Source organism: Scyliorhinus canicula, chromosome 18, assembly GCF_902713615.1.
Source record: "Scyliorhinus canicula chromosome 18, sScyCan1.1, whole genome shotgun sequence".
NCBI lineage: Eukaryota > Metazoa > Chordata > Chondrichthyes > Carcharhiniformes > Scyliorhinidae > Scyliorhinus > Scyliorhinus canicula.
This window is the reverse complement of record NC_052163.1, coordinates 78,163,520-78,176,454: the sequence shown is the minus strand read 5'-3', so window position 1 is coordinate 78,176,454 and position 12,935 is coordinate 78,163,520. Positions and strand designations below refer to the sequence as shown.

The following is a 12,935-nucleotide window of genomic DNA, read 5'->3' as shown; positions in this document are numbered from 1 at the left end:
CCTGTGGAATGCATTGCCACAGGAATCAGTTGATGCTAAAAACTTATATTCAAGAGGCGGCTGAATTTAGCACTTCGGGAAAATGGGATTAAAGGCTATGGGGAGAAAGCAGGATTAGGCTATTGAGTTAGATGATCAGCCCAGATTGTGATGAATGGCGGAGCAGGCTCGAAGGGCCAAAAGGCCTCCTCTTATCTTCCATGTATCTATGCATTAACCAGTACAGGATGTAAAGTACAAGTAACTACAGCATCTCCAATTCCTAAATGTGCCTCATGCACAAGGTAGATTAGTTGATATAATGTCTGATACTGATGATGTCATTCAGCTGACCTTGTGCCATGCCATGGTCACAACAAAACAGAAGGCAAATTGGTCTCTGGTTGGTAAATTAATTTTTATTCAAAATCTACAGTTCAATGTCATTACATTGAGAAGTAACAGCTCTTGGTCTCTTCATGAACACTGCAGCCACCACCAGCAGGGACAGAGACAGCATCATTAAGCCAATGGATACTCCTTGCAGAAGCCAAGAAGGAGATTCAGCAGCACCTAGTGGGAGATTAGAAGATATTATATTTAATGACATGACATTTGAGGAGAGTTGACAAGTGACCTATTGAAAAGGCTCTACTTACCATTTGCTTCATGCAGTTTCTTTGACTGGAGACTCTCATATTCCAGGAAAATGGGACCAGGAGAACTCACTAATGTTCCCTTGTAGTCATTGATACTCCTGCGTCGTCTCTCTATTGGGAACACAAGCTCAGGAGAGTTTCAACCCAATTCAAAACTACTCAAGCGAGAGAGCTGCATGAAATCCTCAGAGGATAGCGAAAGACACAGGTGTAATAGCCGAGCAATAATGAACAACCTTGCCCCAATGTTATTTCAGCTTTGAATTCACCGTTAATGCTAATGTATTGAACACTACTAATCTTTACATGCAGGCAATAAAATTCATCAAGATGGTTAAAGACAGGCCTACAGATAGGCTCCTTTCATCGAGGGGGAGAAATCTAACCACATATTCCTTTGAAAAGGCTTTGATAAAGCAGAATCCTGACTTAGTAGAGATTAGAAGAACTCACTTGGGCCACATTTGGATGAACAGTCATCCTGACTAGAGGGTGAACAGACTTCAGCACTGCAGTGCAGGTAAACCTGAAAAGGGAAGAGTTTTTTAAATATTTATTTAAGGAGAGCTTAATTTAGTTAGGCGAACTAAGCTGGTAAAAGAGAGTATTTTTGTTACCTTTCTAGAGAGAGGTTGCTCCAACTTTCCATCCAAGAAAACAAAGGTCTTCACTTCAAACCGTTTGTGATGCGTTGGGAACTTCAGGCCAGAAAACACACCCATTGGGTGTAGAAGAGTCTGATAATCATCACCCTCATAGGGACACCTGTTAACAAAAGGGAGTTGAGCCCTCTTTTCAAATTAAGTATTTTCCAATTAGTTCACTCCATTTTCTAGGCTGGCTTGGCTCTCAAATTCATATGGAATAATGCTGAACGTCAAGAATGTTCATGACTAACTGAGATGGAAGAGAAAGTACTTCTTGCAGAGGGGGTGAATTTGTGGAGCTCGCTGCCTCATATCATAGTCTGATGGATTGGGAGTCATTAAATATCTTCCAAGAAGGATATACATATATTTATGATTTTAGAAAACAGGTTCAAGGGATTGGAGGCACAGGTAGAGGTGGATTTGAGAATAGGAAGATATCAGCCATGATGTATCAAAGGGCTGAATTATCTACTTCTAAAAGTTTGAATTGTATGAAAGTAAGTACCACAAAATAGGATACTTGGATTTAAAGACCTTTTAGCTGCACTCAACCCAGAGTGCAGTAGGGAGGTCATTCTTGGCTACATGAATATGATGTGAATAGAAGGATACGGATCCTGGAATTGCAGAAGGTGTGAGCAGCACGGTAGCAAAAGTGGATAGCACTGGCTTCACAGCACCAGCATCCCAGGTTCGATTCCCCACTGGGTCACTGTCTGTGCGGAGTGCACATGTTCACGTGTCTGTGTGGGTTTCCTCCGGGTGCTCTGGTTTCCTCCCCTTGTCCAAAGACATGCAGGTTAGGTGGATTGGCCATGATAAATTGTCCTTAGTGACCAAAAGGGTTGTAGGGTGGTGGGGACTCAAGTGGGTTGGTGCAGCTCGATGGGCCAGGTGGCCTCTTTCTGCACTGTGTGTTCTATGATTTTATTTTAGACATGCATCATGATCACCTCATGAGAGTTGAAGGGCCTGTTCCTATGCTGCAACATAGACCCAGTCCCCTGTAACCCCATAACACCCACCCAACTTCTGGACACCAGCATGGCCAATGGCCAATCCACCTAACTAACACCTTGAGCAAAGACAGCCAGTTGTCCAGGGTTGAAATTGACCCTGGCACCGAGGCAGTGCTAACCACTTCACTGTGCTGTCTTCATTGACCCGAGAGAGAGAGTTATCATTCTGGAACAGAGCTTCTGGAATATAGAGCTCAATTGCTTCCTGAAGGAAGCAGATGGTCAAAATAAATAGAGGCTAGTGTGGCTCATGCATCTGAAAGGCTGAACTGGATTCAGTTGCCCCTGGAAACCAGAAATGTCCAGAGTTCACTCTCTTGGCTGAGGCAGCAGAGGTGGAGAAGAGACATCGGAATCAGTCAGTCAGGCAGATAATATTGTTCCTTGGCCTCCGTTTAAAAAACCATTAGCCTTCCTTCCCATTCGTACTCACCCACCCACCAGTAGACTCCATTGCACGTCATGGTCAGGGGCAGGAACAGGAGTTGCCCAGCAGTCATGCAGCCTCAGGACAATCATTGGGTCAGTGCGATCCAGGACACGAACCTCCACAAACACTGGTTCCTGAAGGATTCTCTGAATGGGGTAGTCACTATCCACATACCAGGAACTGTAATCACCACCTGAGGGGCAGACACAAGAACCAGTCACCCCCTGTATGGATACATCCCCACTGCTTCCATAAACCATTACCCAGGCCAGCTCTACCTTTTGCTATTCGCAATTCCAGTTCCAGAATCCCATCTTCAGAAGCAGGAGGTGGAGGAGAAACAGTGTAAACTGTGACATTGATCTGCAAGCCAGTCTCTTGACTCCCTGTGTACTTGCACTGGACATGCAGGCTGCAGAGAGACAGAAGTAGTTGGAGCTTCATTCAGTCACACATCCCCCTCCCAATACCAACATCGCCCACCATCCCCCTACCTGAAGGTGCTGTCTCGGGTTATTGAACCCAGCTTCCCAGTCTGAATCATCCTCTTCCCAAAGACATCTGTTTCATATATCAAGGATCCATCTTCCTCCTGCAATGAGGCTGTTTTAATAAGAAACTGACTCATTTAGTGGGAAAATGCTTTGACCCTTCAATACTCACCCGCTTGCTGGAGCCACAAGAGGTAATTGGAAAGTGGAAAGTCACAAATTGGGCAGTGGTTAGTTTAGGCTTGCACTCGGCCTCTTGTCCATCCTTCACATACAGAGATGACAGGTTGAGGGCAGGACGGGTCAGGTTGCTGGAGATCACGATGAGGAACTGACCATCAGCGGTGCACACTGCAAAGAGAAAATCCACAAACAGTTCTTTGAATGGCAGAGCACAACACAGGAAAGTCAGGCATTGGTTGAGTAATGCAGAGAACCAAACATCCCAGCTCTATATCGAATTGGAAGATGTCAAAACCTCATTTATATTCTGAAACCTTCCATTCTAATGCAGTAACTGAACCATCTACAGTATGGTGATGTACCATAGGCCAATACCAGCTCCACAAGCCACCTGCTCAAATCATAGTCATTATTGATGGGATTTGCTGCTTCCATCACCCTTGGGCAGAGGGTTCCAGACCCCACACACCTGAAGAATTCAGAATGTGCATGGAAAAAAGCATTTCCACAAATGAAAAACAATCTACTTCCTAATGATTGTTTTTTTTTTAAAACTAATTTTAATTGAGATTTTCAAAAAAATATCAAAAACATAAAAAACAAGAAAACAGTATTAACATCAAAACGAAAAACACATTAACCCCCAAAACCAAGCACCCCCACCCCACAACTACAAAAAAGAAGAAATATACAAGCACACGGAATACTCAATAAACACATACACATTCCTCCCCTCTTCCGAAACCAACCTCCCCCACCCCCCAGGTTGCTGCTGCTGCCGGCCTATTTTCCTACCGTTCTGCCAGGAAGTCAAGGAAAGGCTGCCACCGCCTAAAGAACCCCTGTACTGATCCCCTCAGGGCAAATTTCACCCTCTCCAATTTGATGAACCCCACCATATCATTGACCCAGGCCTCCACACTTGGGGGCCTCGCATCCTTCCATTGAAGCAAAATCCTCCACCGGGCTACTAGGGACGCAAAGGCCAGAACCCCGGCCTCTTTCGCCTCCTGCACTCCCAGCTCCACTGCAACCCCAAAAATTGAGTCCCCAGCCTGGCTTGACCCTGGATCCTACCACCCTCAACACCATCCTTGCTACCCCCTTCCAAAATTCCCCCAGCACTGGGCATAGCCAGAACATATGGGCATGGTTCGCTGGGCTCCGAGTACCTAACACACCTGTCTTCGCCCCCGAAAAACCTACTCATCCTGGTCATGTGGGCCCTGTGTAGTACCTTGAACTGTACAAGGCTAAGCCTCGCACAAGAAGAGGACCAATTCACTCTTTCCAGGGCATCCGCCCACGTCCCCTCCTCAATCTCCTCACCCAGTTCCTCTTCCCATTTACCCTTCAGCTCCTTCACCGAGGCCTCATCCACCTCCTGCATGACGTGGTACACGACCAAAATCCTCCCCCCTCAAACCCACCCCCGAGAGCACCCTGTCCCGTACCCCACATGGGGGCAGCAGAGGGAACCCCTCCACCTGCTGCCTGGCAAACACACTAACCTGCATGTACCTAAACATGTTCCCCGGGGGGGGGGGGGGGGGGGGCAAACTTCCCCTCTAACTCACCCAGGTTCGCAAACCTCCCATCCACAAACCAGTCCCTCAACCTCCTAATACCTACCCTGTGCCAGCCTAGAAACGGACCATCGATTCTCCCTGGTATAAATCGGTGGTTTCTCATATCGGGGACTCCATCAAGCCTCCCACCTCCCCCCTATGCCGTCACCATTGCCCCCAAATTTTGAGGGTAGCCACCACCACCAGGCTAGTGGTATACCTCGTTGGAGGGAGCGGCAACGGCACCGTTACCAGCGCCTCCAGGCTAGTGTCCACACAGGATGCCATCTCCATCCTCTTCCATGCTGCCCATTACACACCATCGCTGCGTTGGCATGCTGCCAACAGCTTGGCATCCACGTTTAACAACGAGATCGGCCTATATGATCCACACTGCAGGGGGTCCTTGTCCCATTTAAGGATCAAGGAAATCAGCACCCGTGACATAGTCAGGGGCAAAGTCACCCCCTCCCATGCCTCATTGAAGGTCCTAACCAACAGGGGGCCCAGCAGGTCTGCATACATTTTATAAAATTCAACCGGGAACCCATCCGGCACCGGCACCTTCTCCAAATGCATGCTGCCTATCCCAGTAACCAGCGCAATCGGTGCCCCCAGCCCCTCCTCCACCTTCAGGAAATCTCAGCCTATCCAAAAAGGGGACCATTCTCCCCACCCCCCTCCACCGGGGGCTCAGACCGGTACAATTCCCCATAAAAGTCCCTGAAGACCCCATTAATGTCCACCCCCTTTCGCACCACATTGCCTCCCCTATCCGTCACTCCACCAATCTCCCTGGCAGCGTCTCACTTACGGAGCTGATGCGCCAGCATCCTACTGGCCTTCTCCCCATATTTGTACACTGCACCCTGTGCCTTCCTCCACTGAGCTTCCGCCTTTCTGGTGGTCAGCAAGTTGAACTTGGCCTGAAGGCTACGGCTCTCTCAGCAGTCCCTCCTCCGGAGCCTCCGCATATCTCCTATCCACCCCCACCAACCTCCCCCTCGGCTCTCCCTATGGGCTCGGAAGGATATCAACTCCCCTCTAATCACCGCCTTCAATGCCTCCCAAACCGCCCCCACTCGGACCTCCCCATTATCATTGGCCTCTAAGTACCTCTGGATACACCCCCGAACCCACCCACCTTCTCATCCGCCAGCAGTCCCATCTCCAAGCGCCAGAGCGAGCGCTGGTCCGCCCAGTGCAGGGCATGATCCGAAATAACTATGGCCGAATACTCAGTATCCTCCACCCTTGAAATCAGCCCCCTGCTCAGAACAAACAAAAGATCCGGAAATAGGCTTTATGCACGTGGGAGAAAAATGAAAACTCTGGCCCTCGACCTTGCGAACCTCCAAGAATCCACCCCTCCCATCTGATCCATAAACCCCCTCAACACCTTAGCCGCTGCGGATCTCCTGCCCGTCCTGGACATGGATCGATCCAATGGGGGATCCAGCACTGTATTAAAGTCTCCCCCAATATCAGGCCCACCGTCTCCAGATGCGGAATGCGGCCCAACATGCGCCGCATAAAACCCGCATCGTCCCAGTTCGGGGTACAGACATTCACCAGCACCACCCGCTCCCCCTGCAGCTTGCCGCTCACCATCACATACCTCCCCCACTGTCAGCCACCACCTTTGACACCTCAAACAACACCCTTTTCCCCCCCCCCCCACCAGGATCACCACCCCCCGATTCTTTGCATCCAACCCTGAATGAAACACTTGGCCCACCCATCCCTTCCTCAGTCTAACCTGGTCCGCCACCTTCAGGTGCGTCTCCTGGAGCATAGCCACATCTGCCTTCAGCCCCTTCAGGTGCGTAAACACAGGCCCATTTGACCGGCCCATTCAGCCTCCTCACATTCCAGGTTATCAGCCGGATCAGAGGGCTTCCTGCCCCCCTCCCCTGCCGACTAGCCATAACCCATCCCCTGCCCGCCCCAGGCCAGCACCCCCCTGCTCAGCCCGTTCCCCACGGCAGCAAACCCCCACCCCAGCCCCCCCTGCATACTCCAGCTCCTTCCTGGCCATTTCAGCAGCAACCCACCCCCCCTCCCTCCCTTGATCACAATGCATGGAAGATAGAAGCTAGACACAGATTGCTTGTGCTCCCAAGACACTGGCCACAGCCAAGTGCTACCAGGCACAAGGGTCTGGTAGTTCCACCAATATGGTGCATAGTGGTTAACAGCATGAACACAGGTTTAGGTGACTGTGGGGAGTTTGCACATTCTCCCCATGTGTGCATGGGTTTACTCCAGGTGCTCTGGTTTTCTCCCACAGTCCAGAGATGTGCATCTTAGGCAAATTGGCCATGCTAAAAAATGAATCCAATCAGAAACCTCCCCCATATCTAGGGCTGAAGGATAATGTCCAAGCCCTTTCACCATCTGCATCCCTATTTCCAACCTGGGCTGCAAGCCATCAACACCAGATGACCTATCTACACCAAGCACAGTGGGCAACACATTAGCATAGTGGTTAGCAGTTGCTTCACAGTTCCAGGTTAGATATCAAGCTTGGGTCACTGTCTGTGCAGAGTCTGCACATTCTCCCAGTATCTGCACAAGTGTCCTCCCACAGTCCAAAGATGTGCAGGTCAGGCCTTGCTAAATGGATTGCCCCTAGTGTTAAAAAAAGATTGGGTAGGGTCACAGGAGGGTGGAGGTGTGGGGCTACGGTGCTCTTTCAAAGGGCCAGTGCAGACCAGATGGACTGAACAGCCTCCTTCTGAACTGCAAATTCTATGACAACCAACCTTTCAATTGTCACACCACCCATTGCATCAGATTCCTCTCAATGACAGTATTCTAGCCTTACCCTGCACCTTGTCCCAAAAACACCCAGTACATCCTCTCTCTCTCTCTTTTCTCTCTCCTCCCCCCCCCCCCCCCCCCCCCCCAAATAGACACTTAACCTAATTTTTGCACATCATTTCCCTGCAAGGCCTCCTTTTCGCTTGGGTTAAGAACATCCTGCTCAAGGAAGTTCCCAGAACACATTTCAGAACCCCTCCCCCCCCCCCGCACCTCTTACATTCAATTCAGCCCCCACTCAGTTTTTACACCCATGATCTCCTTGCAGATTTGTTCCTGTCGCTCACTGAAAGCCGACAGGAAACTGCAAATAGCATCACTGAGCAAACTAAAAATCTCAGGTTTGACTAAACTGTCCCATTAGGATTTCTCTAAATAAAAGGATCAACACTTCCATTATAGGGTCAATTCTAGAACTTCTGGGGGGGGGGGGGGGGGGGGGGAATCAGCCAAATTAACCCCATTTGCTTATCTTTCCCCGAGATTCTCAAACACCGGTAACAAAGCCTCAGCTGCCTTCAATATGATAGCGGAATTCCTGGCGTGGGGAAGGTTAAGCCCATCCCCACAACCCAGTTAGTTCATTCACTCCAGCTGAGGAATTCCCTCCATTCCTATTCTCCATTACACAGTGAGACAGCAACAAATCCCGGGATCAGTTCCCGATTTGCCAAGTTGGATTTTCTCTCTTCACTAGTCTCCCCCCTAGACTGGGGAGAGGGTTTGTTACCTGGACTCTTTCTCAGATTGTAGAAACAGGGATGGTGACTGGAGCTCTGCGGGTCAAAGCAGCAACCCTGGCGGCTGCACTCGGTACTGCTGACCCCGGAGTGACCGCACTCAAATCTCCAGCCTGGCTCTGGGACACAAACATCATTCCCGAGGAGTGGCGGCTGGGCTGAGAGCAAGGAGCCGGCCAGGAGGCAGAGAGAACAAAAACCCAGCCAACGTCCCATCCTGGTTACTGAGTCAGGATAATGACTTCCCCAAACACCAGCCCGTTTTATAGCCGGGAACACCCTCCAATCCCATTCCCACGGGTTACTCGGGAATGTATTCAGCATCTTTAATGAGCTCTAACTGTCAGCCTGTCTCCATTCCTGCTCCAAATGGCACTTTCACAAACTGGCCCACTCAATTCTGTTCCAGGAGAGAAAGTTTAGCTGGATTGGAAAGTGAGATATAGGTAATTATATACTGTCATCACCATCTCCCTATAGTACAGGGTCGGGTTCCCAACCCTCCAGGATCGGCCTCGAATCTCCAGGAATTTAGGATCAATCTCCAGGACAATGCGCTGTACGACTCTGGAGAAAAATCACTGCGACATTTTTGATACTTTTCGAATTTCGTTGAACATTTTTGTTCAAGTTATTGGTGTAAAAAATATCGAAAAATTTGGGGGAATATTTTGTTTATTAAAAAGTAAATGTTACAAATGGACAAGGCAAACTAAAGCACTAAACCACAGTGGTGCAGTTACATAAAGAAAGCCACGTAGGTATTGAACAATAATCAAAGAGAAAATGCTGGAAAATCTCAGCAGGTCTGGCAGCATCTGTAGGGGAAGTAAAGAGCTAAAGTTTGGAGTCCAGATGACCTTTTGTCAAAGCAGTCGAACAGTGTGTTCAGCGGTGTTGAACAGTAAACATGTGGAGATGCAGGTGTTTGACTGGGGAGGGCACAGTCAGGGGACTGACCTGGTGAAGGAGCTATGCTCCAAAAGCTAGTGATTCCAAATAAACCTGTTGGACTTTAACCTGGTGTAAGACTTCTTACTGAACAGTAAACAGGCAGCAAGAACACAAGGTCAGCAGCAGATCGCAGCAACATGCCTGCAATATCCTCATCAAGGTGTCCATTCGGGCCATTCAGCCATGTTCTCCCCCTCCTTTGCAGTTCCCAGCAATACAGTCACACGATGCAGGGTGCGCTGGAGAGATCGGATACCCTAGCCTCTGTACCAACGTCAGTAACAAGACATCACACAGCCTCTGTTCCACAGCAGTAGGCAACAAACGAACAAACCCTTGACCTCCCGGCCAAGGACATTGGACAGGCAACAGTATAATAAGGACAGCAGCACTCGACAAAACCACTCCTCCCACTCCCCGCAGACGGGTCAGTCCAACCCATCACCGACATCAGGTCAGTCCACCGTGACACGACCCTCACTCCAGGTCACGGCAACAGCACAGGTGACAATAAACACACACACGGTCTGCAGGTGCCAGTGGCCATCAATGGGTGTGGGCAGCAGTCACCACTCACAGTTCCCTCCAAACATACGGATGGTCACCAAGCAAACAAAAGGAAAGGGAATGGGGGACAAAACAAAGAAAGGGTGGGGGGAGAGGCTATTTGACTGACAGTCACAATTGTGTAATGACTCTTTTAGCTTTCCAATTGGTGGCCATTCGTCACACAGATGGGTGTGTTGGCCAATGAGCAGCTGGAGCTTGGGGGAAGGTCGTGTGAGAAACCAGGAATATATTTAATCACAGTTTGCAATGCTACAAAGGAATCATAGAATTCCTACAGTGCAGAAAGACACCATTCGACCCATCAAGTCTGAATTGCCATATACCCGTAACTTAACCTGTCCATCTCTGGACACCATGAAAAAAATTTATCATGGCCAGTCCCCCAATATTTGGGCTGTGGGAAGAAACCAAAGCACCCAGGGGAAACCCACTCAGACACGGGGAGAACTGGCAATCTCCACACAGATCTATCAAATCTCATCTCAACCTTCCTTTATCCAAGGAAAGCAGTCCCAAACTTTCAGATCTATCATCATAGCTACAGTTGTTTTATCCCTGAATTAATTCTTATGAATCTCCTCTATCCAATGCCTTCCCATCCTTCCTCAACCAGAGCTGGATGGGGAACTCCAGATGGGGCCTAACTAGTGTCTTATACAAGTTCAGCATTACCTCCTTATTCATAGACTCAATGCCGCATTAATAAAGCCTCAAATGCTATATGCTTCATGAACTGCTCTCTCAACCTGCCCTGCATCTTCAATGCCTTATGTACATTTACACTGAGGTCCCTCTGTTCCTGCACCCCCTTTAGCATATCACCCTTTATTTATACTCTCTCTCCATATTCTTCCTGCCAAAATGCATCACCGCTGACTTCTCTACATTGAACGTCATCTGCCACTTGTCTGCCCAATCCACCAACATGTCCATGTCCTTGTGATATTCAAGACTATCCTCATCACTGTTGACAACCTTTCCAATCGTCGTATCATCTGCAAATTTTGAAATCATGCCTTGAACACCACAGTCTAGGAGGGTCATTAATATATAATCAGGAAAAACAAGGATCCCAACATTGATCCCTGAGGAACTTCACCACAAAACTTCCTCAAATCTGAAAAACAATCATTTATCACTACTCTCTGTTTCCTGTCACTCGGCTAATTTCTTATCCAAGTGCCTACTTTCCCTTTGGCTAGAATTCTGCTCACAAGTCGGTTCTGTGGCACTGTTTCAGAGCGTTTTGTAAATCTATTTACATCACGTCAAAAATATTACTTGTATCAACCTTCTCAAAAAACTCCAGCAAGTTAGTTAAACATGATTTTCCTTAAAGTAATCCATGCTCTGTTTCTTTAATTATCCTAACCTATTCTCAGTGACTATTGATTTTATTTTGAGTTGCAGTATCCAGACGTTTCCCAACCACTGAAGTCAAACTGATTGGTTTGTTGTTATCCTTGCACCTTTTTTTAAACAAGGCTGTAACATTCACAACTCTCCGGATCTCTGGCACCATCCCTGTGACTTAGGAAGACTGGAAGATATCATTAGTGCCCCTGCAATTTCCACTCTCATTTCCCTCAGTATCCTTGGCTGCATCTGATGCACTTCTGGGATCTTATCTACTTTAAGTAAAGAAAACATTTTATACATAAAATGAAAGAGGTCTATCCCCACTTTAGGCCACGGAGAGGTCACAATCTTGTGCTGTTGTAGTGTTTCCTTGGGCTGAGCCGGTTGAAACTTCTGGCAGGTTGTGCAGTTGAGGACCATGTCGGCAATGTCCTGGTTGATGCCCGACCAATAAACTGCCTCCCGAGCTCTGTGTCGACATTTTGCGACCCCAAGGTGATCCTCATGGATCTGTCCGAGCACCATAGCTTGCATACTTTGAGGAATGATGATCCTATCTAGTTTAAGAAGGATTCCCTCAACAACCGTTAACTCGTCCTTAACGTTAAAGAACTGGGAACATTGCCCCTCTTGCCAGCCATGGGCGAGGTGTTGCATCACGCGCTGCAGTCAAGGATCTTTGACAGTTTCTTCGTGTATTTGGACCACTCGTTCATCAGTGGCTGGTAGGTTGCTGGCACACAACTGCACCTGTGCCTCTATGTGGCAGATGAAGTCGCCCTGGTCACACGGCGTGGTGATGGATCGGGATAGGGCATCCGCAATGATCAGCTCCTTACCCGATGTGTAGACGAATTTGAAGTCATATCGGCGGAGACGAAGAAGAATTCGCTGCAGCCGAGGTGTCATGTCATTTGAATCCTTCTGGATTATGTGGACTAAAGGTCTGTGGTCTGTTTCCACCGTGAAGTTTGGCAGGCCGTATACGTAGTCATAAAACTTGACTATTCCTGTCAGGAGACCCAAGCACTCCTTTTCGATCTGGGCATACCGTTGCTTGGTCGGCGTCATGGTCCTGGAGGCATATGCTACTGGAGCCCAGGACGCGGACTCATCTCGCTGGAGGAGCACCACACAAATGCTGGCCTGGCTTGTGTCAGTAGATATCTTGGTGTCCTTGATTGGGTCAAAGAACGCCAGTACTGGGGCTGTGGTGAGCTTCGCCTTCAGCTCAAGCTACTCCTTTTCATGTGCGGGCAGCCAGTGGAACACTGTTGACTTCTTTACGAGATGACGGAGGGCCGTGGTGTGGACTGCTATATTGGGAATGAATTTCCCAAGAAAATTTACCATCCCGAGGAAGCGGAGGACTTCCTTCTTGTCCTTCGGGGTCTTCATGGCATTGATCGTCAGCACCTTATCGGCATCAGGTTGCACTCCCTGCTGTGAAATGTGGTCACCCAGAAACTTGATAGCGGATCGACCAAATGAGCATTTGGCCCTGTTGAGC

At 48.7% G+C, this 12,935-nt stretch overlaps 1 protein-coding gene across 1 annotated transcript; it reads right to left on the bottom strand.

Annotated features, from left to right (window-relative positions):
- Positions 1–378: 378 nt before the first annotated feature.
- Positions 379–8,758, bottom strand: LOC119953420 (zona pellucida sperm-binding protein 4-like). The gene is made up of 9 exons (XM_038777677.1): positions 8,533–8,758; positions 3,401–3,579; positions 3,232–3,329; positions 3,016–3,149; positions 2,741–2,930; positions 1,256–1,403; positions 1,092–1,164; positions 639–749; positions 379–552 (listed from the first exon to the last, which is right to left on the bottom strand). Exons 1-9 carry the CDS (start codon positions 8,756–8,758, stop codon positions 410–412), a joined length of 1,302 nt encoding a protein of 433 aa, XP_038633605.1. The 3' UTR covers positions 379–409.
- Positions 8,759–12,935: the final 4,177 nt, after the last annotated feature.